This window comes from Cannabis sativa, chromosome 4 (genome assembly GCF_029168945.1).
Source record: "Cannabis sativa cultivar Pink pepper isolate KNU-18-1 chromosome 4, ASM2916894v1, whole genome shotgun sequence".
In the NCBI taxonomy this organism is placed as follows: domain Eukaryota; kingdom Viridiplantae; phylum Streptophyta; class Magnoliopsida; order Rosales; family Cannabaceae; genus Cannabis; species Cannabis sativa.
The window spans coordinates 22,358,979-22,385,852 of record NC_083604.1 but is presented as its reverse complement, the minus strand read 5'-3'; the positions used below and the strand labels follow the sequence as shown (position 1 = coordinate 22,385,852).

At 32.3% G+C, this 26,874-nt stretch overlaps 1 protein-coding gene across 1 annotated transcript; it reads left to right on the top strand.

Annotated features, from left to right (window-relative positions):
* Positions 1-21,666: 21,666 nt before the first annotated feature.
* Positions 21,667-22,900, top strand: LOC115715230 (uncharacterized). The gene is made up of 4 exons (XM_061113623.1): positions 21,667-22,088; positions 22,174-22,392; positions 22,483-22,626; positions 22,850-22,900. The coding sequence occupies exons 1-4, from the start codon at positions 21,804-21,806 to the stop codon at positions 22,898-22,900; spliced, it is 699 nt and encodes a 232-aa protein (XP_060969606.1). The 5' UTR covers positions 21,667-21,803.
* The last annotated feature ends 3,974 nt before the right edge of the window (positions 22,901-26,874 follow it).

The window sequence follows — 26,874 nt, the reverse complement described above, 5'->3', positions numbered from 1 at the left end:
GTCTTCTCTTACTTGAAATTGGAGATCAATCTTATACTTGTTTTTGTCCAACTTCAAAGCTTCGTATATTATGGGAGAAAGTTCATAATGTAAACAATCAGATGGAATTAGTATACCTTGAACTTCATAGTCAACGTATGTTGTTTTGTCAATCCAAGTTTCATTGTAAAAAAAAAATTACTGTTCTAACATCCATATTCTTGCGTGATTTTTTTTCGTAAATTTTTAGTTTACTCATATTAGTTTTGTATACAGTAAAAATTTGTTCATAGTATACAATCTGGAAAAGTAAAATAATAAACATGTGATATGAATAGGTGTAGTATGAATAAACTAAAATTTACCATATACTATAAAGTCGATATTCAGTTGTACAAATGAGCTGCATACATTTGAACTATAATAATGGAGCAATTACAATTATTAAGGTTTATAGTTTATTGTTAATGTAAAAGTACTTAGTACTAATTAGTTAACTATTAGTACTGATTACAATTAGTTAACAATTTGATTAGTACTGATTATTATTAAATAATCGTGTTTAACAAAATTAACAAACATCATATTTATTTATTTTAAAAAAATCATTAACAAAGTATATATGATTGCACAAAGGGATTTCATTTTAATGTGATGCATTTTTAACTGTTTTTAGAAATCGAACTGTATAATGTGTTATAGTCTATGAAGCAGTAGTATGTATCGAAGTTGAATTGTATAATGTGTTAGAGAGATGACGATTTGTTTGTTGTATACAACAAAAAATTAGAGAGAGATGATAACCGATTATCCAAATTTTAGATCTGTCGAGTTCTCCGTCAATAGAGTTTTATCGTTTAGTTTCTTTTGGTTTCTATTTTTTGAATTCGTGTATTATTCCTATGATACATATAGCTTTCCATTTTAATCTTGCAAACCACGCGCAGGGAAGGCCGAGAAAAGTGGAGTTGTGGGCGGGTCTCTTTCATTGCCGGTGGTTCTAAATTAATGGCGGTAGTAACGGTACGCTTGTTGACGTGTCGTGGTATATTAAGACATGGTTTTTATATATCGTTTTGTTTTGTAATATTAATGTATATTTATTAAAGTTTTCCTAATTTTAAAGTGTCTTATAAATGAATTTTTCTCTTCTAAAATTGTGGGTAGTTGTGGTTTTGGTGTGTATAGTTAATTTTTTTTTATTATTATTATTTGAGAGAAACTTAAAAAAAAAACAATTTTCTTTTAAAGCAAAAAACGAAATTGTTAAATTAAAGCTGAGGCTGAAAAATGATGAGTCTGTATGGATGAATGATTGTCCTCGATTTATTTGTTCTCATGGACGAAAAATTTCTTAATGAATGTGTTTTCTCACTACTAGAAAAACCCCCTTTAGAGGCAGTTTTTCACGAAATTCGCTATCGACGCTAATCAGGGCGACGCTAAAGGGTTTTTAAAAACTGACGCCATTTATGCCCCTATGGTGTCGGTTATTAGCTAATAACCGACGCTATCTATGGCGTCGCCATAAGTGGCGTAGGAACCGACGCCAAAAACGAGTATTTTTCAGTTTTTTTAATTTTATATAATTTATTTTAATCAAATATTTATTAATTTATATATTATTTTATTTAATTTAAATTACATATTTATTTTTTAAATGGTAAATTAAATATTATTTATATTAATTTTAAAATTGGCTAAAATACATAATTTCATTTCATAAAAGTAATTAAATATTACACAAACACTTATGTAAAATTAGTCAAAAGTATTAATAAGTTAATAAATCTAACTACAAGTTAATCTTTAAAAATTACATAATGAAGAAAAATTCTTGGACCTGTCAACCTCAATCGTCACCGTGAATCACCGCCATCAATCGTTCTATCCACTTTCGCTGTAATGGTATTCAGTTTTTGGATCGTATTGGTTCTTACCCCCAAACTGTTAAAAAAATTAAAAATTTATATTAGTTTATATATATGTATATTATAATAAATATAATCAATAATTAAAACTTACAGCTTTTTGATCTTGTATGTAACGGCTGGGGTTTGCACGTGCGACGATGTCAGTGATATATTTCAAAACATAAGAACCACATTCTTGGCTTTTAGGTTGTCTTGGACAGTTTGCTTGGTTAATTCCTAGCCACGGGCCAAGATACTCATGTGCGTCCCCTATATACATGAATGCCCTGTTGAAAAATTATATTAGCATTTTCAATTCGGTAGTTAATTTAAATTTGTTACATAAGAAGTCATTAAATTATTACCTTCCGATCATTTGTTCTATTTCTTCGGGAATTGGGCGGCCACGTACAGGGTTTAAATGGATAATTTTCCTTGGCGTAACAACCACTAGCGTCCAATGCGCACTAGAAATTTATATTGGAATATAAGTAAGATAGTATAAAAATAATTTGAAGTCATAATATAGAAATGAACAATTAGCACTAAAGAATTAAATAGAGTTTACCCGATATTCCAAGGAATAAAGAACATTTGGTGGTTGTTGTTCATTAATGATAACCAATTAGCCAATCGTCTTGCCGAATCGTCAAAAGACTGACTCTTTTCTTCATTGGTGTTCCCATGCACTACGAGAAGCTCTGGGTCGTAAAACTGTTGGGTTTTATGCCCTAAATAAAACTCATTACAATATAATCAGATTTACTTATTAATATAGATCAGAAATAAAATTTAATGTTGCATGGTTCACATGATTTATTTCATGATTATATGTACATAATGTATGAATTCATCTGAAACCCTTTTCACACACCTGATCCTGTTTATTGTGTTGTCAACACATTAGAAAATAAACATGACTATGTGAATAAAGTTTCCTAGATTTATCAGACACAGGGTTTTACTGATATGATAATCTACAACAGAGTTTACTTGCATTTGGAGAAATGCTATGTTCTTTTCAGAGCATTGGTTAAAGTAAAGCTCAGGTTGGATGCATGGAGTATACATCGGAAGGGACCGATATTGAACTTTGACTTAGATTTATTAAACTTACCGTAATATCAATTCAAGTCAATATCGCCTAGTTGATCCTAGATCAAATGATCTTAATCCTGTTATGATTAGGCTCAATCTCGAGAGGCTATTCGTGTTCTTTGATTTGTTAGTTAAGCCTACTTTTGGGTCAGGGTGACACGCACATTTTGGAAATACGGTAGTGCAATTGAGTGGGAGCGCTAACATAAACATGGAATCTATAGCTTCTATCTGGCGAATAGTAAGTAAAGGATGATATCCTTCGAGCTTGACCAAACGAAAATAAATGTTGGAGATCTCATTTCAAATAAGCTGAAATATCATTTATACGGGGTTAAGTGTTTTAAGGATTAAATACATTGTAGGGTGTAACGGTAATCTAATCCCTTTACAGTGTAGATCATTCATATAGAGGATCATTGATCAAATTAGGATTATAACAATGAATAACTAATGATGTATCTATATGGTGGAACATATAGAGTATTCTATATACTGAGAGTGCAATTCTAAGTTCTATGCGTGGATTCAATGAAGAATTAATAAGTCAGTGAATTTAGGTTATAAATTCTTGATCTGCTTATTGGAAACTCGGTTATATGGACCCATGGTCCCCGCACTAGTTGAGATAATATTGCTTGTAAGACTCATATAATTGGTTTTGATTAATCAATTATAATTCTCAATTTAGACTGTGTCTATTTGTGAATTTTTCACTAAGTAAGGACGAAATTGTAAAGAAAGAGTTTTAGGGGCATATTTGTTAATTATGATACTTTGTATGGTTCAATTAATAAATATGATAAATGAAAATATTATTTAATAATTATTTATAGTTATTAAATAGTTAGAATTGGCATTTAAATGGTTGAATTAGAAAATTGGCGTTTTTGAGAAAATCAGATGCAGAAAAGATAAAACTGCAAAATTGCAAAAAGTGAGGCCCAAATCCACTTTGTATGGCCGAACACTTTTGTAGGGAATTTAAACTGATATTTTCATCATTTTAATGCCAAATAATTCAAACCTAACACTAGTGGAATGCTATAAATAGATAGTGAAGGCTTCAGGAAAATTACACTTCCGATTCAGAAAAAACTGAGCCTCTCTCTCTCCCTATCTTTAGCCGCCACTTTGCTCTCTTCCTTCTTTCTTCAATTTCGAAATTCTTAGTGTGAGAATAGTGCCTACACACAGCAAGTGATACCTCAATCATAGTGAGGAAGATCGTGAAGAAAGACTTTCAGCAAGAAGGAGTTTCAGCACTAAAGAATCAGAGAAAGAGATCGAGGTTCAGATATTGATAATGCTCTGATACCAGTTGTTGGAAATTATTTTACCAGGATCTTAGATCTACTCACAAGTATGTTGATTAACAACCTAAATATGAACTTTCTAAAACGATGAAATAAACACATATAAAGTATTAGAAACCTTAAATTTGGTGCAGCGGAATAATATGACTCCTTCCGTTCAGATATCTAGCCCTTGATTCCTTTCTGTAGTGAGTTTTATGCCCTAAATAAAACTCATTTCAATATAATCAGATTTACTTATTAATATAGATCAGAAATAAGATTTAATGTTGCATGGTTCACATGATTTATTTCATGATTATATGTATATAATGTATGAATTCATCTGAAACCCTTTTCACATACTTGATCCTTTTTATTGTGCTGTCAACACATTGGAAAGTAAACATGACTATGTGAATAAAGATTCCTAGATTTATGAGACATAGGGTTTTACTGATATGATAATCTACAGCAGAGTTTACTTGCATTTGGAGATATGCCATGTTCTTTACAGAGCATTGGTTAAAGTAAAGCTCAGGTTGGATGCATGGAGTATGCATCGAAAGGGACTGATACTGAATTTTGACATAGATTTATTTAACTTACCATAATATCTATTCAAGTCAATATCGCCCAGTTGATCCTAGATCAAATGATCTCAATCCTGTTATGATTAGGTTCAATCTCAAGAGGCTATTCGTGTTCTTTGATTTGTTAGTTAAGCCTACTTTTAGGTCAGGGTGATACGTACATTTTGTGAACACGGTAGTGCAATTGAGTGGGAACGCTAACATAAACATGGAATCTATAGCTTCTATCTGGCGAATAGTAAGTAAAGGATAATCTCCTTCGAGCTTGACCAAACGAAAATAAATGGTGGAGATCTCATTTCACATAAGCTGAAATATCATTTATACGGGGTTAAGTGTTTTAAGGATTAAATACATTGTAGGGTGTAACGGTAATCTAATCCCTTTACATTGTAGATCATTCATATAGAGGATCATTGATAAAATTAGGATTATTACAATGGATAACTAATGATGTGTCTATATGGTGGAATATATAGAACATTCTATATACTGAGAGTGCAATTCTAAGTTCTATGCGTGGATTCAACGAAGAATTAATAAGTCAGTGAATTTAGGTTATAAATTCTTGATCTGCTTATTGGAAGCTCGGTTATATAGACTCATGGTCCCCACACTAGTTGAGATAATATTGCTTGTAAGACTCATATAATTGGTTTTGATTAATCAATTATAATTCTCAATTTAGACTGTGTCTATTTGTGAATTTTTCACTAAGTAAGGGCGAAATTGTAAAGAAAGAGTTTTAGGGGCATATTTGTTAATTATGATACTTTGTATGGTTCAATTAATAAATATGATAATTGACAATATTATTTAATAATTATTTATAGTTATTATATAGTTAGAATTGGCATTTAAATGGTTGAATTAGAAAATTGGCATTTTTGAGAAAATCAGATGCAGAAAAGATAAAACTGCAAAATTACAAAAAGTGAGGCCCAAATCCACTTTGCATGGCCGACCACTTTTGTAGGGAATTTAAACTGATATTTTCATTATTTTAATGCCAAATAATTCAAACCTAACCCTAGTGGAATGCTATAAATAGATAGTGAAGGCTTCTGAAAAATTACACTTCTGATTCAGAAAAAACTCAGCCTTCTCTCTCCCCATCTGGCCGCCCACTCCCTCTTTCTCTTCTTCCTCTTGAATTTTGAAATACTTAGTGTTAGAGTAGTGCCCACACACAACAAGTGATACCTCAACCATAGTGAGGAAGATCGTGAAGAAAGACTTTCAGCAAGAAGGAATTTCAGCACTAAAGAATCAGAGAAAGAGATCCAGGCTCAGATATTGATAATGCTCTGCTACAGAAAGGAATCAAGGGCTAGATATCTGAACGGAAGGAGTCATATTATTCCGCTGCACCCAATGTAAGGTTTACTAAACTTTATATATGTTTATTTCATCGTTTTAGAAAGTTCATATTTAGGGTGTTAATCAACATACTTGTGAGTAGATCTAAGATCCTGGTAAAATAATTTCTAACAACTGGCGTCAGAGCCATGGTAATTGATTTTCTTGCAAGAAATTTGGACTTTAAAACGATTGTTTGATGTTTTGGATGGTATCATGTTGTATTGAGTGTTATTTGATGATTGATTGATGTTTGTGAATTTTTGTGAAAAATAATTGAATATCTGTTTCTGGAATTATTTTTATTGGATAGTATGGAAAAAATTAAGCAATTTACTTTTTTACAGAACTCAATTTCGATTTAATTTGAATTAGTTATGATTTTTTGAAGTTTCAAAAATATTGGGGTGGTGTCGCTGCACCTCGTGCGCGCGCGGAAATCATGCAACCGCCCCCATGCGCGCGCGGACATGTATGCTCAGCACACTGTCCGTACATTTTTTTATGCTTTTTCATGGATTTAACTTCCGATTTTTTGTATAGTTCTGTATTTATACATTTACTATTCCTAATTCAATTCTAATTATCATAATTAAATTAATTAATATTTTTTAAATTTAATTCATGATATTAGTGTAATTTGAATTTGAAAAATAGTAAATATCTATTTTTTTTTGCTTAATTATCTATCTTATTTTTAAATTTTATTATATCTTATCTTATTTTTAAATTTAAGGTCAGATTTTAAATTTTTATAAATTAAATCTTTTTTTTTTTTAAATAATTTGACCTTATTTAAATTTAAAATAAGATAACTATAATCATGTAATTTTAAATAGATGTAAGATATTTTGCTAACTTTTAAATTTTGTTATTTTATTTATTTAAATTACATTTAAAATCTGAAAAAGATATTCATTTATCTTTTTTAATTTTTTATTTAATTTTTATTTATGAAATAACATTTAATTTTTAAAAGTAGTTAGCAAATTTTTAAATATATTTAGGTTGGTTGAAACCTAATTTTTCAAAATTGTAGGTTTAATTTTTAAATATTTTTTAAAATTTCGATTTTTTTTTTAAATTTTTTAAATTTTCGAAAATAATTTTTTTATTTTATTTAATTAATTATTTTTTTGAAATTATTTATTTAAAATTAAATAAATCCTACATCCAACTATCCAGCTAACCTTGTTGCAGGAGTATGTGTTTTAGCTTGTTTGTAAGTTTTCAAAACCTATTATTGCTTGATTGCAAATAGCCATGGTTAACTTTTTGCCAGATCTAATGATCTGATGGCTCCCTTGGTCAAGTCAATAATTTGTAACAGGTATATTTACAATCTTCTTCATCTGTGTATGACGTAGCAACATGATAGGACCCATCCAAAGTGTGCCTGCGTGAGCCTATGTGTTTAATTTCATTATAGATGCATATAGGTTGTTGTTGCTAAATAAAATGTCATAGTTCTTGATAGATTTTATTTAGGCCCATTTAGTTTTTGGGCCTATTCAATTAATAACAGTTGTTCATTTTAAGGTTAAATTCCTCTCTTTTGGGCCTTGTGTGAGTGTTGGGAGCCATAGTAGTGGGTACGACATACTGAACCCAGCACCCCCTCACATGAACCACTCCAATTGTGAAGGCCCATTTGCCTGATTTGAATAACTGTACTAGGTTAATTAAACTAGTTTAACCTAATAAAATTGATTAGCAACATAATTAATTTTATTTATTTTGAAATTAATTTAAGAAAATTATAGTTTAAAGAATTTTTATTCTAAGCTAAACTATATGTATTTTCTTGTATTTAATTAAATTTAGAATTATAACCATCTAGATTCATTCTGAAGCTTAATTTAAAATTTTCATTAAATATTCCTATTTAAGTTGATATTTAGTGATTTACAACTAATCAACTTAAATTTGAATATCTTTTGGATTTAAAATTTCAAAATTAGGTTGAGGAATTTTAAGCATTGGTTATTAAGATTCTTGAGATATTTTTTAAGTTAATATCTTTTCGAAAATTAACTTAAAATGGAATATTTTAGATTTTTTTTAAAGTTAATATCTTTTCGAATATTAACTTAAAATGGAATATTTTTAAATTAAGTGGTTACAACTTAATTTTTGATATTTAATTAAATTTAAATTTTAAAATATTTAAGTTCTAGATTTTTTCTAATCCAACTTAAATTAGATATTTTTCTCAAATTTTGTGGAAAGGATACTTAATTAAATAGAAAATTATTTTAAGTTGAAATTTAATTTTTTAATTAAATTTAAATAATTTTCAAAATATATTTTTCTTTATTTTATTAATCAAATTTCAAAATTGCATTTCTTAAATGCTGGAATTTGGAATTTTATTTGAAAAATAGATTAAAGTTGTAAATTATTTATTTTAATTTTGGACCAACTTAATTCAATGATTTTTTCATTAATTGATTAATTGAAAATAAATGAATTAAAATATATTCTTAGAAATTAATATAATTAGTCAAATGAAAATCTAGATAGATATTATCTGTTTTTGCTTGAAGTATTTTTCTAGTGTATTTAATTAAATAGAAAATTAATATTTAAGTTGATTTTCATCATCATACTTAAATATTTGAAATTTTTCTTATAAATTTAATTAAATAGGAAAATTATATTTTTTGTTGTAAATTAATTTTATTAATTAATTTTGGGCCAACATTAAATTAGAATAATTTTTCCAGGATTTATTTTATTTTAACATGCATTTTTCGAAAATTGTATCCTTGAATACTTTAATTTTTTTCGAAATGCAATATATATTTATAGAAAATTAAATTTGAGTTGTAAATTAATTTAAATTAATTTTGTAACAACTTAAATTGAATATTTTTCTAAATATTTATTGGAAATTATTACTAAGATGGAAATAATTCATATTATTTTCATATCCATCTAAGTAAAATTTATAAATATTAAATTAAAATTTATATGTAGAATTTTTCATTCTAAATTGGAAATTTTAATTAAATAAATATATATTTAAAATAAATAGATTCAAATGAGAATCAAAGAAAATACAACTCTCTTTAAATAATGAGCTTCATTATTATTAGGACATTCGATCTCCATTGTTGGTCTTACAATAGTTAAATGTTTTCAATATAACCTCGAGACGCTAGACTTCGTCTCCCTATGGATGGTTATTCGTTGAACGCATTTAATACCGTAAGATCTCATTTGATAAGTGTTTTGTAAGTTTTCGTCTCTATTAGACTCTCCCCTACGGTGACTACTTAGAGATAAACTTATAAAACATGAAACAATAGTGGAAGCTCATAAAATGAGAATAACCTTGACTGTCGCCTACCGGGACAACGTTGGATTCTTATTTTGATCGAATAAAAGGCTGCTAGAATGGTTTCTATTTTAGATGAGCTGACAACTCTATTCAATGAATGATACTTTTACTCTCGCCTATCGGGACACTGTATCAGTTTATTGAAAACCTTGGAAATTATTTAGGATTGTATGTTTTAGTATTTTCACTTGTCCTTCCTACTTGCTATATGTTTAATAATTTCTGAATTATGTATGAATTTATATTGAACCATGTTATTTTCTATTATTAAATTGTAGTTTAATTTCGAATCTTCATTGTTGGTCTAACATTATTTGTTTATCTAATGAGATAAATCCCTAAGGATTTTCACCATTAGACATACATAATAGTGTTAGATCTCAAAAGATAAATATTGTATATGCAAAATCTAGATGTTCATCAATTGATGACACCTTAGACTAGTATTTTTACGATATGAAACAAGAAGATTATATATATATATATATAAATAAGATTACTTTGACTCTCGCTAATCGAAGCATCGTTGGATTCTTATTTATAAACGAAATTATCCTAATTCCTCTTAGCTTATTCATTTCGAATTAGCTCAATAACATATCATTGGATGAATGGTCTATATATCATATCATGTCATTCTATATTTTCTCTCAAGAAATTAAATGACGCATATGATTATAATCCCGAAATTCTATTCCCAATTGATATAAATCCTCAATCTTAGAAATCTCCTACTTGTATGGGCAAATCAGACTTAGAGTTAAATTAGTAGTGGTGGTCCAAGATAGACTTACTCATTATATTTGGTATAAATTTAAGTCTTTGACTTTAATTTTAGATTCCAAACAGAAATTTTCTTATATTTCTAATTCAAGGATGCAAAACAGTTACACCTTCACAAGGGTTTAATATCCATCTTCTATTAATGGATTCAAACTGTGTGGAATATGAGTTTGGTATTCTGTGACCAGGATCCACTTGCACTATTCTAAGAACTCTTTGATGTAACTAAACCTAAGTCATCAAAAAACACTACCACATTTTTTTAATCTATAGCATCTGTATCTTGTTCATAGTGGATTTGACAAGATCAATCTCTGCAAAGAGTTAATATGCCTATATTCACTGAAAGTAGTTCATCTCATTCGCAGATGGATGTACATTCAGGGATGGATATGAGTTTTTCGTTGTATTCTTAAAACGATAACTCTATATTATACCTTTTAGCAAGAAATTTGAAATGTTTGAAAAATTTCATTAATTTCTAGCAATGGTTAAAACCATTAAGGTAAGTGGTTAAAGATCTTGCGAACTGATAGGGGTGGAGAAATAGTTAGTAGATATGCAGTTCAACGATCATTAAATTGATTTTTGAATTATATCCAAACTTACCTCCCCAGAAATTTCGAGTTGCATGTTGATGATTAGTTACTAGTCGTTGCCTAATTCCTTCCATGGTAATACAATTTCAGAATGATGTAATGGTTGTATACTTAATGTAAATCATTACTAGATTCATGGATGACCTAATCAAAATCTTAAGAAAAGCTAGAATTGTTAACCATGGTTTGTTAGCTATTCTAAGTGATTAGGGGTGGACCATCCCATAGTAAATTGATAAGAAAATGTTTATTTAAACAAATACTACTTTTCTAAGATAATGACTAAGTCTGAAAATAAAGGAGATATTTAATTCTTGATTCCAAAAGTGTTCTATCATCTTATTTGACATATGATGATCCCACTGCCTCTGTTGTCTTGTCACAACCGAAGAGATCTATACCATTTAGTTTTCTTAGACATAATTCACGGTACCTTGACGTAGTGGGAGAGTTTCTAGGAACTCACCTTCTTATGACTTGGGAGACACTAGTGATTAAAATCCATTGTGAGTTTAAACAAGTAATGGATTGTCAAGATAAGAAACTAAGAAGAAAGCCAAGAGAACTATAGTTTGATCCATTCACATGGAGTAACCTAAAGTTTTCTATTACAAGGACATAAAAGGAAATTTTAGTTAATAAGTCTATTCCATGGACTTAACAAAACTTCCTGTTCCTAGTATTATAGGTTTGAGTTTATCTAAACCTATGGCTTGTGGTATACCTGGTAATTACTTACTCTAATGCAAGCAACTTACTTTAGTAAGCTGCTGAAGCATTTTCTTTCTAACGGCAATCCATAGAAGCTTCACAACTTCTTAGGCATAGATTTTATTTATCTAAGGAAAAGTCTCAACTATTCCAGAAAAGATAAAGCCATGAAAGAATTTCTTATATCAACAGTGAGAGGTCTTAGGTATACTTTTGTATGCCTTAGACCAGACACCTGCTGTTGAGTGGGAGTGATGAGTAGGTATCAGATTAATCCAGGAGAAGAACATTGGAAGACGATCAAGTAAATCCTAAGATTAAGAAGAGGAACTATATGTTAGTCTATAAGGGTGTGTTTAAAACTCTTAGACTACACCACATCAGATTTCGAAATTTGCCTTTGTGCTAGAAAATCTTTCTAATAAGATGGTGATTACTCTGGGGGTGGAATAGTAATTTTGGAGAAGTGTAAAAACCTATCTGAAGTCTCTAGGTCTACCAGGAAGGGACTGAATGTTAAAGTTGCAGGAAAGGTACTTATTCAGTCTAAGGAAAGTTCTATACATTTTTGGCACCATTCTAAATTACCTAAACTACTAGTGTTATTTCTTGATTAACCAAAAAGTAGTTGCCAAAGGTATAAAATCAAGTATCCCAAGAGAGTAGACATATAAAGAGGAATTTCACATTGTCAATAATTTTGTGATTAAGGAAGAGTAATGGTGGAGAAAAGGTTGTGGTTAATTCAACCATTCAGATCCTATTACGAGGAGTTTACTACTACTACACTTGATTTGTATATCAAGGTGTTGAGATTATATGAAATGCACTTCTTTGTTTTATATTAGTGCAAGTGGGAGTTTGTTGGGTTTTATGCCCTAAATAAAACTCATTTCAATATAATCGGATTTACTTATTAATATAGATCAGAAATAACATTTAATGTTGCATGGTTCACATGAATTATTTCATGATTATATGTACATAATGTATGAATTCATTTGAAACACTTTTCACATACCTGATCCTGTTTATTGTGTTGTCAACACATTGGAAAGTAAACATGACTATGTGAATAAAGATTCCTAGATTTATCCGACACAGGGTTTTACTGATATGATAATCTACAACAGAGTTTACTTGCATTTGGAGAAATGCTATGTTCTTTTCAGAGCATTGGTTAAAGTAAAGCTCAGGTTGGATGCATGGAGTATGCATCGGAAGGGACCGATATTTAACTTTGACTTAGATTTATTAAACTTACCATAATATCTATTCATGTCAATATCGCCTAGTTGATCCTAGATCAAATGATCTTAATCCTGTTATGATTAGGCTCAATCTCGAGAGGCTATACGTGTTCTTTGATTTGTTAGTTAAGCCTACTTTTAGGTCAGGGTGATACGTACATTTTGGGAACACAGTAGTGCAATTGAGTGGGAGCGCTAACATAAATATGGAATCTATAGCTTCTATCTGGCGAATAGTAAGTAAAGGATTATATCCTTTGAGCTTGACCAAACAAAAATAAATGGTGGAGATCTCATTTCACATAAGCTGAAATATTATTTATACGGGGTTAAGTATTTTCAGGATTAAATACATTGTAGGGTGTAACGGTAATCTAATCCCTTTACAGTGTAGATCATTCATATAGAGGATCATTGATCAAATTAGGATTATAACAATGGATAACTAATGATGTGTCTATATGGTGGAACATATAGAGCATTCTATATACTGAGAGTGCAATTCTAAGTTCTATGCGTGGATTCAACGAAGAATTAATAAGTCAGTGAATTTAGGTTATAAATTCTTGATCTGCTTATTGGAAGCTGGGTTATATAGACCCATGATCCCCCCACTAGTTGACATAATATTTCTTGTAAGACTCATATAATTGGTTTTGATTAATCAATTATAATTCTCAAATTAGACTATGTCTATTTGTGAATTTTTCACTAAGTACGGGCGAAATTGTAAAGAAAGAGTTTTAGGGGCATATTTGTTAATTATGATACTTTGTATGGTTCAATTAATAAATATGATAAATGACAATATTATTTAATAATTATTTATAGTTATTAAATAGTTAGAATTGGCATTTAAATGGTTGAATTTGAAAATTGGCGTTTTTGAGAAAATCAGATGCAGAAAAGATAAAACTGCAAAATTACAAAAAGTGAGGCCCAAATCCACTTTGTATGGCCGACCACTTTTGTAGGGAATTTAAACTGATATTTTCATTATTTTAATGCAAAATAATTCAAACCTAACACTAGTGGAATGCTATAAATAGATAGTGAAGGCTTCAGGATAATTACACTTCTGATTCAGAAAAAACTGAGCCTCTCTCTCTCCCTATCTTTAGCCGCCACTTTGCTCTCTTCCTTCTTTCTTCAATTTCGAAATTCTTAGTGTGAGAATAGTGCCCACACACAGCAGGTGATACCTCAATCATAGTGAGGAAGATCGTGAGGAAAGACTTTCAACAAGAAGGAGTTTCAGCACTAAAGGATCAGAGAAAGAGATCCAGGTTCAGATATTGATAATGCTCTGCTACAGAAAGGAATCAAGGGCTAGATATCTGAACGGAATGAGTCATATTATTCCGCTGCACCCAATGTAAGGTTTCTAATACTTTATATGTGTTTATTTCATCGTTTTAGAAAGTTCATATTTAGGGTGTTACTCAACATACTTGTGAGTAGATCTAAGATCCTCGTAAAATAATTTCCAACAAAAACTTGAAAATTTTTCTCAGACCGTTGATGCTCTCCCAGATGCGTCTGCCAAAAAAAGTGTTAGTGTCTTATAATAATTTGACTAGAATTTGATATATAAGGTTAATTAGATTAAAGAAGAGTATACATCATTCCAAACAACATTCCCTGGTTGCCGATGAAGTCACACGTAGCAACCTGCTGCAAATCCTCTCCAGATAACGTGATCTGGGTACGCGGTGCAATGAATCCTCGGGGGACAGGAATTGTGATTATATCACGTTTATCTTTGAGCCTCAGGAATTCACGAATCATCCATTTTAGCGAATTAGGGATCAAGGCCATCTTCTCTTTCGAGAACAAGTCATCTTCCCGTGCACCACCGCCTTGTGGAGAAAGCATCGGAGCTTTCCCCTTCGACGCATCACGTCTTGAGGGCGGTTGAGCGAGTGGACCCTAAACATAACGGAACATAATATATCAAATTTTATCCAAATTCTACCGAAATTTTGGCAGCATAACGGTTGTAATTGAATGCCCCCAAAAATTTTAAACATGCCTGTATAATGACAAATAACACATATATAACAGTAGTTTGTTCATCCATCCCACCGCAGCACATATATTCGCAGAACCTACTTCACTACAGATGAATATTGAAGATATTCAAACTCCACTAATCATTAATAATTAATTTATAAGAGAAGTTACCTCGGTTGTTAGAATTAAGTGTTTAGGCCAAGGAAGGAACATCTGTGATACGTCCCTAACATATCTGCACCCTTCAATTGGGATTGGGATTTCAATATCCTCTTGCAGGATTTCTGACACCAGAATCCGGGCATGTGAATCATTGTAGTCCTGGCAGTGAACTTTGATTGTACCAACATGCTCGTCCAAATACCCTCGGGCCACAATGTTGTCGATGTTTGTCAGAGCAGAGATGTACTTGCTGATTAAGGGCCGCATGGTCATCGAAATTGTACAGGAGACCTTGGTGGTTGAGGGAAATAAACTCCTCAGCATAAGTTTGTGGTTGTACCTCATTCTCAGGAGCGTATGGTTGTGGAACATACGCCTCACCAGCCACCTCTCCTTCTTCCTCTTGTTCGTCAGCGTTTCTCTTCTGCTTAAGGGATTGGACTTTGGCTTTTAATTTTTCAATCTCCTTTGCTTGTCGAGCCACAACATCAGACACTTTCTTTTTCTTCCTGCCGAACAATTGAGATGCCCAGGTTAGGAACCTACCAATCATAAAATGCAAATTAGCTACGATTTTATTTGTTTAACTAAATAAATAACATTTCAAGTAATAGCATACCCAGCAGCCCTGACACGTCCAGGATGCTCTGGTGTCCCGAGCGCCTGCGTCAGGATATCGTTTTGGCCCTGGACCTGAATTTGTCCCTGACTAAGATTCTCCTCTAATTGAGCCTAATGCACACATATATTCAAGCAATTAGTATATGAATTATATACACTAACTCATGAGTAGAACTCAATTAAGGATTAATATATACTTACTATCTTCTCTGCAATTTCCTTGTTGTAATCAGTGACAAGTTTTCGACTCTTGGTGCGAGATTTAATCCAAACACAGTGGCGGGGGGGATCTGCAACTTCGAGATCCTTTTTCTACATCACTTTATAACAATTAAATGAGTACCAATTAAATTTTATAGCACATTATAGCACATTAAATTTTAAGCATTACTTACCACAGCTTCCCGTACGTTCACCATTCCACTCCGACCACTTCGATGTTTGGATTGGATTTTTGAGGAACGTTCACGTTGCACCTTACTCAATTCCTACAATGCCAAAAAAATACAATAGATACATGTATACTTGTATTTAAGAGTTTATCTTAGTGTTAATATAATAACCGTACCTGAAATTTAGGAGTTAGTCGACTTTCAACAAAAGTGCACCAATCAGCAACGTCGATCTCGGGGTGCTTTTCAGGGACTTGTGGCAGTCATCCCAGATCCTTCTCTTGCAAAGCGGGCATTATGATGTCTTTTGTCATCCTATTCTTGAAGTCTTTCATTAACTTCCCAGCTAGGATGAGACAATCATGTTTGAAGGAGTCCGACACAATGAACCCCGTCTAGTTTGAAGGAAAACAAACATGGTTAGAGTGAACATTTGAATTAATAGAAAAACAAATCAAAATTCTAACAAATAACAGCTTACTTGTATGTCTTTCCAAACTTTATTTTTAAGAGTCGGGTTGACTTCTTTCCAGTTTTTATAGGACAACCCTATCGTTTGCCGACTTCTGACTCCTAGAGTGGATGCGAGCTTGGCATATTGTCCTTTGTCATTAACCTCGAGGGCCACTCTTTTGCCTTTTGGATATTTCATTCATCTGCGTAGGCCCTCGTGTAGGTATTATGGTTGGACACTCTGCCTCTACGCCCACTACAAGAAAAGCAATTTTTGCCGGCGCAGTTGACCAATTGCGCCGGCAAAAGTTGTCAGCATTAATGAGATGCTGAATTTGGGATTGGATTCAGCTATACCTTTTACCGGCGCAATGAAATGCGCCGGTAAAAGATGAATACTGAACCGCCAAATGGCGCGAACACATGTCCAATTCTGTAAGGCTTTTACCGGCGCACAATTGCGCCGGTAAAAGTTTCCCAAATTTTGGTGGGAATGTTAACCGCCCTCGTGAAAATTTGGGGGGGGGGGGAAATAAAACGCGTGGTAGGTGGGGTTACTTTTACCGGCGCATTACTGCGCCGGTAAAAGTGTTAGTGAAACGCGCGTTTCACTCCTAGGTCAGAGTAAATTTATTAAAAAACTTTTACCGGCGCAATTGGATGCGCCGGTAAAAGTAGTAATATGTATCAGGGGGCACGAAGCCCCCTTTCTTCCCCATTTCATTTGCAGAGCCTCCATCGCCCCCTCTCTCTCCTTCTCTCTAGTTCTCTCTCGTTCTCTCTCTCCTTTCCCTCTCAATCTCTATCAAACTCTCTCAATCTCTCTTAATTTTTTCTCAAAATCTCTCTTTCCCACTCAATCTCTCTTTTTTCATCAATTTTTTCCCCAAAAAAAAACTCCGACCACCACTCCGTCCTCACCACCGCACCGCCGCCGTCCACACCACCGCACCCCCAAACGCCGGCTGCAAGGTATTTTTTTAATTTTAATGTATTGTTTAAAAATTTAAATTTTTATATATGTGTATGTGTATTATGGTATATATGTATGTATATGGATGTGTATGTATGTATGTATATATGTGTATGTGAGTGTATATACGTATATGTGTATGTGTATGTAGGTATATATGTGTGTATGTGTATGTAGGTATATATGTGTGTATGTGTATGTATGTATGTATATATGTATGTATGTATATATGTATGAATAAATATATGTAAAATGTATGTGTATATATGTGTATATGTGTATATGTGTATATGTGTATATGTGTATATATGTATGTGAATATATATGTATATATGTGTGTATGTGTGTGTGTATAAGTGTATGTGAGTGTATGTGAGTGTATGTGGTTGTGGTTGTATGTGTTGATATATATTTAGGTATTAAATTTTTAATTTGATTTTACTATTTATGGAATTAGGTCCGTGTTCAACCGCTCGGGATTACCGCAAGCTGCCACAAGTTGTTATTTTTGCACTCGATTCAGGTATATTTTTTTGCTTTCGCTTAGTACGTAGTAGTTTTTGATATTAGTTTATATGTATATGCATGTTAGTGAAGTAGGTCCTGTGATAAAATTGACTGCTGTTGGATGGGTGGATTATTTTTTTGTTTATATATTGTCTTGCAATATTTGTTTGTGTTGTTTATAGGTTTTGAAAATTTTGGGTTTACAATTTTTAAGCCGTTATGCTGCCGAAATTTTAGTAGGTAAAATGTGAAATTAATTAATTGTTTAAAAAAAAATTAAGAATAACTTAATAAAGTAATTGTTGATAAAATAAAATAAATAAAGTAAAACATAAAATTGAAATTGGAACATGTAATTTAAAAATTTAGTGAAGTAATTTTATTTAAAAAAAAAATATTTTCAAATAAATAATTAGAAAAATATTTAATTAAAAAAAATATTAAAAAATGTAATATATAAGTTAAAATGTAATAAAGTGGTATTAAATGTTTTTAAAAAGTTAGTAATTTTAATGTAAATAATAAATGATTAAAAAATAATAAAAGTAAAAAATAATGTAATATATAATTTACTATATATTAAAATTTTTAAAATGTTAGTAATTTTAATTTAAATAATAAATGATAAAAAAATAATAAAAAAAAAAATGTAATATATAAATTAGTATATATTATAATCTATAATATGTAGTATATATTATAATCTATAATATGTAATCAATTATTTTTTATTTTAAAAAATTTTTAATCTTTAATTTAAATGAATAAATGTGAAAATTATAAATTACTACTTATTGTTTAATTTTAAAAAGTAAGTAAGTGATATTATTAACTTTAAAAAGGTTGTAATTTTTAAGTTAAAAAAAATAGAAAATTATAAATGAATATTTATTGTTAAATTGAAAATGTAAGCAAATGATATTTTGAAGATTAAAAAGTTTGTAATTTGTAATTTAAATAAATAAAATAAAAAATTATGAATTAACTTTTATAATAAAAATTAAAATTTAATCAAGTGATATTTTTAAAATTTTAAAACTTTTATACTTATAATCTAAAAGTCAAATAAAATAAAATTTTAAAGTAATTATATTTAGAATTTAATCAAGTTATCATAAAGTAAGTACAAATGAGCATAAGATATTAAAATAGCATAAAATTAAATTGTTTTTATCTTTTCTTCATCTCTTTGGTTATACACCAAAGATAGGATAGAACAATTTGTATTATCACATAGTGATAATTTAATTTTTTTTCAATTTTACACATGCACGATTTACCTTAGACCCGTTTGGAGAGGCTGAGTCAGTAAGGACTCTTAAATACGCTTCTCCAAATTATCCAGGACTGTTTGTCCGCATGGATAGTTTGGGCTTGTTTTATACTTATAGTATGATCTATTGCTTAATTGATTATTTCATTAGTAGATATTTTGGTACAACGTCTTCTTACACGTTCTTGTAAGTCGGCAAACTTAATTACTACAAGTTTGCTAACTTATAAGAACTGTGGGGAGGTGCTGCCGAAATTTTTACAAAAATGAAATAATCTTAAGAGCGTAGATTGCACTATATGTATATTACAAACCTGAATGGGATAGGTTCTTTACCCTTTTAGTAATGGAGTGAGAAGGTGGATTAGGACACTTGCACATTTTTTGTTTGTTTTTAAATTGTTTTTGTTAAATACTTCGTAGTGGAAGATGCCTGCCAACCGAAGTTGGATGAAGGCGCACCGGCGCTCTGCAGAGTTTCGAAGTGGCGTTGACGAGTTCGTTGCGGTAGCAACGAACCACGTGAACGCTGACGGATTAGCTCGATGCCCATGCATGCGGTGTTTGAATGTGAATTTTCACGCACCTGCAACTATAAGGGTTCATTTATTTCTCAGCGGGATCCAACCTTCGTACAACCCCTGGTATTTCCACGGGGAGACTTTCTCTCAACCCGCAGTTGAACTTCCTGAAAATGACGAAGAGGAAATGGCAGATGTGTTGGCGGACATGTTAAGAGGGGACCCTGGGTTTGACGAATCTGCTAACACTACTGATTCTTTCAATGAACCCCCTATCAACGACAACAACAAGTTCGATGACTTGTTTAAGGAGATGGAGGCTGAGTTATATCCAGGTTGCAAAAAATCAGCCCTTAATGCACTGGTAAAGCTTATGCACTGCAAGGTTTTGAATAGGTGGAGCAACCACTCGTTCGATATGTTGCTGTCCATCTTGATTGATCTATTTCCAGAGGGGACAAAATTACCGAAGTCGCATTATGAGTCGAAGATGCGATTGCGCAATCTAGGTTTGGGTTACGACTCAATAGATGTGTGCAAGTATAATTGTGCTATTTTCTGGAAGGAGAATGAGAAGAAGGAGTTTTGCCCTGTATGTGGCGAATCACGATGGGTGAAAAGAAAGGGTAAGGGGAAAAAAGTTCCTCACAAAGTTATGCGTTACTTCCCACTCACACCTAGGCTGAAACGATTATATTGCTCAAGACACACTGCGGAGGATATGCGGTGGCATTACTCGCAGAGACCAAAAGAAGACGGTGTGCTTAGTGCATCCCGCGGATGCCGAAGAATGGAAGCGCTTTGACCGCCTTCATCCGTCTTTTGCCGTTGAACCTAGAAATGTCGATCGGGATTGGCGACCGACGGTTTTAATCCATTTGGCAACATGAGCAACTCTTACAGCCTCGTGGCCGCTTATTTGTGTCCCATATAATTTGCCACCGTGGAAGTGTATGAGTTCTGAATCGTTGTTGTTGACCTTATTAATTCCAGGTCCATCATCTCCTGGGAAAGACATAGATGTATTCATGAGACCGTTAATTGATGAACTGAAACAGTTGTGGGAGACGGGTGTTGAAACTTGAGATGCCTACAACGGAACTGTGTTTTCAATGCGTGCGGCAGTGTTGTGGACAATAAATGACTTTCCTGCTTATGCTCTAATGTCTGGTTGGAGCACAAAAGGGTATATGGCGTGTCCCACTTGCAATGAACATACTCCTTCCATTGGCCTAAATAGTAAGATTGGATATGTTGGCCACAGACGCTTTCTCGAAATGAGTGATCCGAGAAGGAGAAGCAAAAAGTACAATGGTAAGCCTGAGAAGAGAGCACCACCTCCTGTATTGACGGGGGATGATATTTTATCTCAATTAGACCGAATTCCATTGACTTTGCCTGGAAAACACAAACAGTTCGGGGGTGTGAAACGGAAGCGTTCTAGTGAAAAGCTCAATTGGTCTAAAAAAAGTATTTTTTTTGAGCTTGAGTACTGGAAGTCAAAGTCCTTACGACATAATCTTGATGTAATGCACATTGAGAAAAATGTGTGTGATAGCTTAGTAGGTACTCTTCTAAGTATCGACGGGAAGTCAAAGGATACCGACAAGGCGAGAATGGATTTGCAAGACTTGCAAATACGACGAGAGTTGTGGTTGTATGAAGACCGGAACGGGAAGTGGAAGAAGCCTCCAGCTAGTTACACACTTAGTGTTCAAGAACGGATTGAATTTGCAGACTTCATAAAGTCTGTACGATTTCCTGACGGTTTTGCAGCAAACTTAGACAAAAATGTCAACTTGGATACGGGCAAGATTAGAGAGTGACAGTGATGATAATGCTGTATATGTAACTGATGATGAGGATGATGAATTGTAATTGACATAGTGTTTTAAATAAAATAAAAATTACAACCCTTCTTCTTTAATATGTTCGCAATATGTTAGTTTATTTTAAATAAACAATATGTGTTGTATATGTAGTATGTCTACACCAGGTGGCAGCAGTTCGAAAAAGAAAGGCGTCAGAGGTAAATACAAGGGCAAGAATGTTGAGGAGGAGCTCTCCAAAACACAATCTGCCAAGTTACCGATTGAGGTGCACGCAGAGACTGGCACCCCCGTAGGCAAGAACGGAAAAAAATTCAACAATATGGCCAAATGGATGACTCGGATGTCTATCCCCATTAATAAATTCAAATGGGAAGATGTCAGTAGAGCTGACATCAACGCACTGTGGGATAGACTTGAGGTATGCCTTACTAATTTTTTTAATTTCTAAATTACTATACTCTTATTAAATTGTAATTAATGTATTAATGTGTAACTTTTTGCAGACCAAGTTTATCCTCCCACGAGATAACCCTACATTCGTAGACTACGGTGAGTACGAGATGTCAAAGGGTTTACGTGACTGGAGGGCAGACTGCAAGAAGAAGTGGATACAAAACATTGAGGAGCTTGGACAGGAGAGGGCCGACATGTCACCTCCTGAGGGAGTAACTCAAGAGGTGTGGAGTGACTGCATCGCTTATTGGAGCACAGACAAACAAAAGGTACATTTTTTAAAATTTTAAATTTTGGTAATGTTTAATTTATATAGTCAATAATAAATAATTAATTGTTAGAAAAATTATTAATTTCAGGCGAGAGCAGCGAAAAATAAAGAAAGTCGGGGTAAGATGAAATTTTTAGGAGGCTGGGGCTCCAAGCCCATTGTTTCACATGTTGTCGAAGGGGTAAGTTTATATTTAACTATCATTCATTTAACTTTTTCTATTAAAATAACAGTACTAATATAATTGTTATTGAAAATAGGCTAACCCCGACACAGAGAATCGCTAACCGGCGGTGGAAACTTTTCAAAAGTTTCACCATAAAGGCAACGATTGGCGCAACGAGTTCGCGCAACAAGCTTACGTAAGTTTACGTTTTAATTCAATTTTCATTTATTTCTTTCAATTTATTTTGTGTTAAAATTAACCATTTAACTTACTTGTTTAATTGTTTTAGGAGCAAATGGTTGAAATAGCGGCAACTCAACCGGCCGCCCACTGCAGATGAGCCCGAAGAGCCCGCCGTCGATCCTACACGCACCCCCGAGACTTACCCGTTATGACGCAAGTACTCGGGAACGATCTCGGCATCTTAGAGGCTTTGGTCATCTCCCCAGATCGAAGGGAGTTGGGGCCAAAAGAGCACCTCGCCACGCATCCTTTCAAATTTCCCCAACCGACCGTTACAATGAAACAAAGACGAGGCTTTACGAAAAAGTGGAGGAAGCGGAGCAGACAACTCAACATACGAGGCAAAGCAGATGAGACACAACAACTCTACCTCGGACGATTCCAAGATCAGTTTCGAGTATCTTTCTCGAGCCGTGCCGGTTTCAACTTGCCTCCCATGGATCTTCCACCATTGCCCACTCCCGGTGCCGGATCATCGGCCGCTCGCCGGGTGCCGGATCGTCATCGCAGCCTCCCGAGACTCGCAGAAACAACGATGACGACATTACCCGCCTATAGAACCGTACTTTTTTATTATCCAGTTCGAACATTTAACATTTTGTTTATATACTGATTTTAGTAGTAATTAATGTTGGTTTATCTTGTAATGTAAATTATGTTGGTTTATTTTGTTAATATAATATTATAATTATTTAAAAAAATATAATTAATTATATTTAATTAATTAATATTAAAATTAATTAAATATAATTAATTAATTTTTTTTAAAAATAAAATTTAATACTTTTGCCGGCGCAATAGTGCGCCGGTAAAAAGTGACAAAAACAATTGGCGCCAAATGTATTGGCGCCAATAGTTTTGTCGGCGCACTATTGCGCCGGCAAAACCTAATCATAGCAGGTTCAAGGCGGATAAGGGTATTTTTTAACACCGGCGCTTATTTATTGCCGGCGTTACCGGCGCAGTTAATGTACGCGCCGGTAAAAAGTCCTTTACCGACCAAGCTTCCCAGATAAGCTTTGCCGGCGCACAACTGCGCCGGCAAAGCTTTACCGGCGCAGTCAGTGTACTTTTGCCGGCGCAACAATGCGCCGGTAAAAGCTGGATTTCTTGTAGTGGCCTGAACCAGATCCTGATCCCGAGTCGGCCATGTCTACACCATTAACAAACAAAATTTAAAGTTAGCTATATATATAACAAGTAGTGTATATAATTAGGTTGTTTAGTTTAGTTTAGTTTAGTTTAGTTCATACATATATATAATCAATTATATCTCAAATTCTCGTTTTAGTTTAGTTTACGCTATTAGGTTGTTTAGTTGATTAGAATGTTGGTAAAATTGAAAAGTTTACATAAATGTGTATATAATTATTTTTTATGTGACCTAACTTCTTATCACTATGTTATAATTAACTAGTTATTTGTGTTATGTAAATATTAATATTGTTTTAGTAAGATTTATCTTAATTTTACTGAAATTTCGGCAGCATAACGACTGTAATTAAACGTTCCCAAAAATTTTACAAGTACCTAAAATAACAAACAAAACAGATAAACAATGCAGAACAAGCAAATTAACATAAACAATACAAAATTTATCCACCCATCTGACCGCAGTACATGTATTCGCAGAACCTACTTCACTACGGATGAATATTTAAGATATTCAAACTCAACTAACATGCATTGATAATTAATTATATAATAAAAAAAAGTTAGTTAAAGTATATACCTATAATTGCAAGCTCAAATACGCTACATAAAAAATTATGCCGAACTTACAATATAAAGAAATACATCGAAATTACAAAATTAATTATTTCATTACTTATAACTAGTTATAAAAAATTGTAACAAGTTACTAAATTATACATACATATATATAATCAATTATATCTCACACTATTATCTCAAAAAAATAAAATTATATCACACACTAATTCAATTTTAAAATTTTTATTTCTAAACTAATTAAATCCCTCCAATGTCATTCTATTCACAATATATATATTACAAAAAATATATAAAATACAATTACAAAATTTATTTCCATAAAAAAATATACACACACTATATACACACAATATATACACACATTATATACAAATATTCAATAAAATATAAAAATACATATATATACTATATATTGAGGTTTAAATTATTACCTAATAACCGCAATCCGACGACCACCGTAAAAATCCTGGCACTATACACATACAACACAATAATATTACTAATAAAATAAAAAAACTCAAATAATAATTTACAAAAACCAAAAATAAAACAATGTACATTATAAAAATGAATAGAAACAATATTTATACCTTAAACGAGGTTGAGATTCAAGGATTTCTCAAGAAAAAAGGGTGGCCGGATTTTAAACCCAAACTTTTCTATTTAGGTTCGGATGACACTCAAAGAGGGTAAAAAATGAAAACTTTTTAGGTGTATGTTATTAAGTATCGAAAATGGAGGATTTTTTTAAAAAAAATAGGCTCAAATGGTTGAGAAATGGGGGAGATATAGTGGGGAGGAGGTGGGTTCGGCGAGGGTTTGCTGGGTCTTTTCTCTCTGGTTTGCTGGGTTTGTTAAGTGAAAAGGGAAGGAGGAAGACGAAGCTGTATATGTATCCTGGTCGACCCTATGGCGTCGGTTCCTTTGTAGGAACCGACGGCATAGGGTACACGTGTTAGCAAACCGTGTACCCTATGCCGTCGATTCCTACAAAGGAACCGATGCCATAGGGTCGACCAGAAAAAAAATAATACTTATTTCCCAACTGCCTCTAAATGGTATAATAGAATTTTATACCTACGGTTTTTATCAAAAAACCATCTCTAAATGTCAATTTCGAACAAAACGGGTATTTTCACACCCTTTAGCTTCCCTTTTTATAAATGGGTTAAAAAATCAGTCTCTAAAGGCTAACTTTGTAGTAGTGTCTTTCCAAAAAAAAAAACAAAAACAACGGAGGCTGAAAAATGATGAGTTGGTACGCGGGGATGACAATAGTATACCAAACCTATATTCTTCTTCTGGGAACATTCCACTTGGACTTGGTTATGGTACCTTCTTATATATAACTAATATTAATTAAGACGATATAATAGTTTTTGTATTTTCCAACGAATATTATTTTGGTGAACCAGTACCAGATTTATATATGGTTCTTTTGTAATATAATATTTCTGACTTTAGTATAGATTGGTTATTGAAGAAAACTGCATCGCATACGTGGTGTTAGGTTGATGACTCGAATATATGGTCGACGCTCATCATCTTCAAAATATACCTTATTAATAATATAATAGCATTTTATTTTTTATTTATTTTGAAAAGATATAATAGCATTTTATTAGTTGAAGAAATTTGGAAAAGAACAACATTTAATTTAGACCCTTTTCTGGGATTTTAACCAATTAAATATTAATTGCTCCAAACAATAATCGAATTTTTCTTTTCCCCACGGACATTTTGAGGCCTCAAATAATGATAAAACAGTTTTTTTTTTTTTTTTTTTTTTTTTTTTTTGGAATAAAAGCATTTATAGAGTTATAAGATGATGTTAGATCTTGCTGTCATTACAAAAAAAAAGTTAGAGGATACATCCAAAGTGGGTAAATGCTATTAGCTACAAAATTTCAAGTCCTTAAAATATTAGAAAACAAACAATCAACAAAAAAGAAGGAAGTTCTTTTAGATTGACTAGTATATATAATTGTTATCAATCTCCATTCTAGAGCACTGCATTGAGAGTTTTAATGACCTTACTAGAATCGGATTTCAAATGGTAATTCAAAAGTTACAAAACCTACTGATCAAGGCAGGAATATATACATGAATACATAATGAAAATTTAATATGTACTAGATATCATGCATCAAACAAAGAATATATCACCCATTTAATCAAAGACAAATTAACTGTTTCATGTAAATCAATTGAGACTCGGAATAATTCTTCGCTCTGTAGAAATATTATTATGCCTTGTGCTAATTTTCAGTTCTAAGAATTAATTTTAAAAAACAAAAAAACATACGAACATGTATCTTGAATAGAGACGATCACCAA

Excerpts from the sequence above, each read along its gene's own strand:
- LOC115715230 (XM_061113623.1), top strand. The coding sequence starts at position 21,804 with ATGTGTTGTATATGTAGTATGTCTACACCAGGTGGCAGCAGTTCGAAA. Across the intron at positions 22,393-22,482 it reads GGAGCACAGACAAACAAAAG|GCGAGAGCAGCGAAAAATAA; the intron begins GTACATTTTTTA and ends TATTAATTTCAG. Across the intron at positions 22,627-22,849 it reads CTTTTTCTATTAAAATAACA|GAGCAAATGGTTGAAATAGC; the intron begins GTACTAATATAA and ends TAATTGTTTTAG.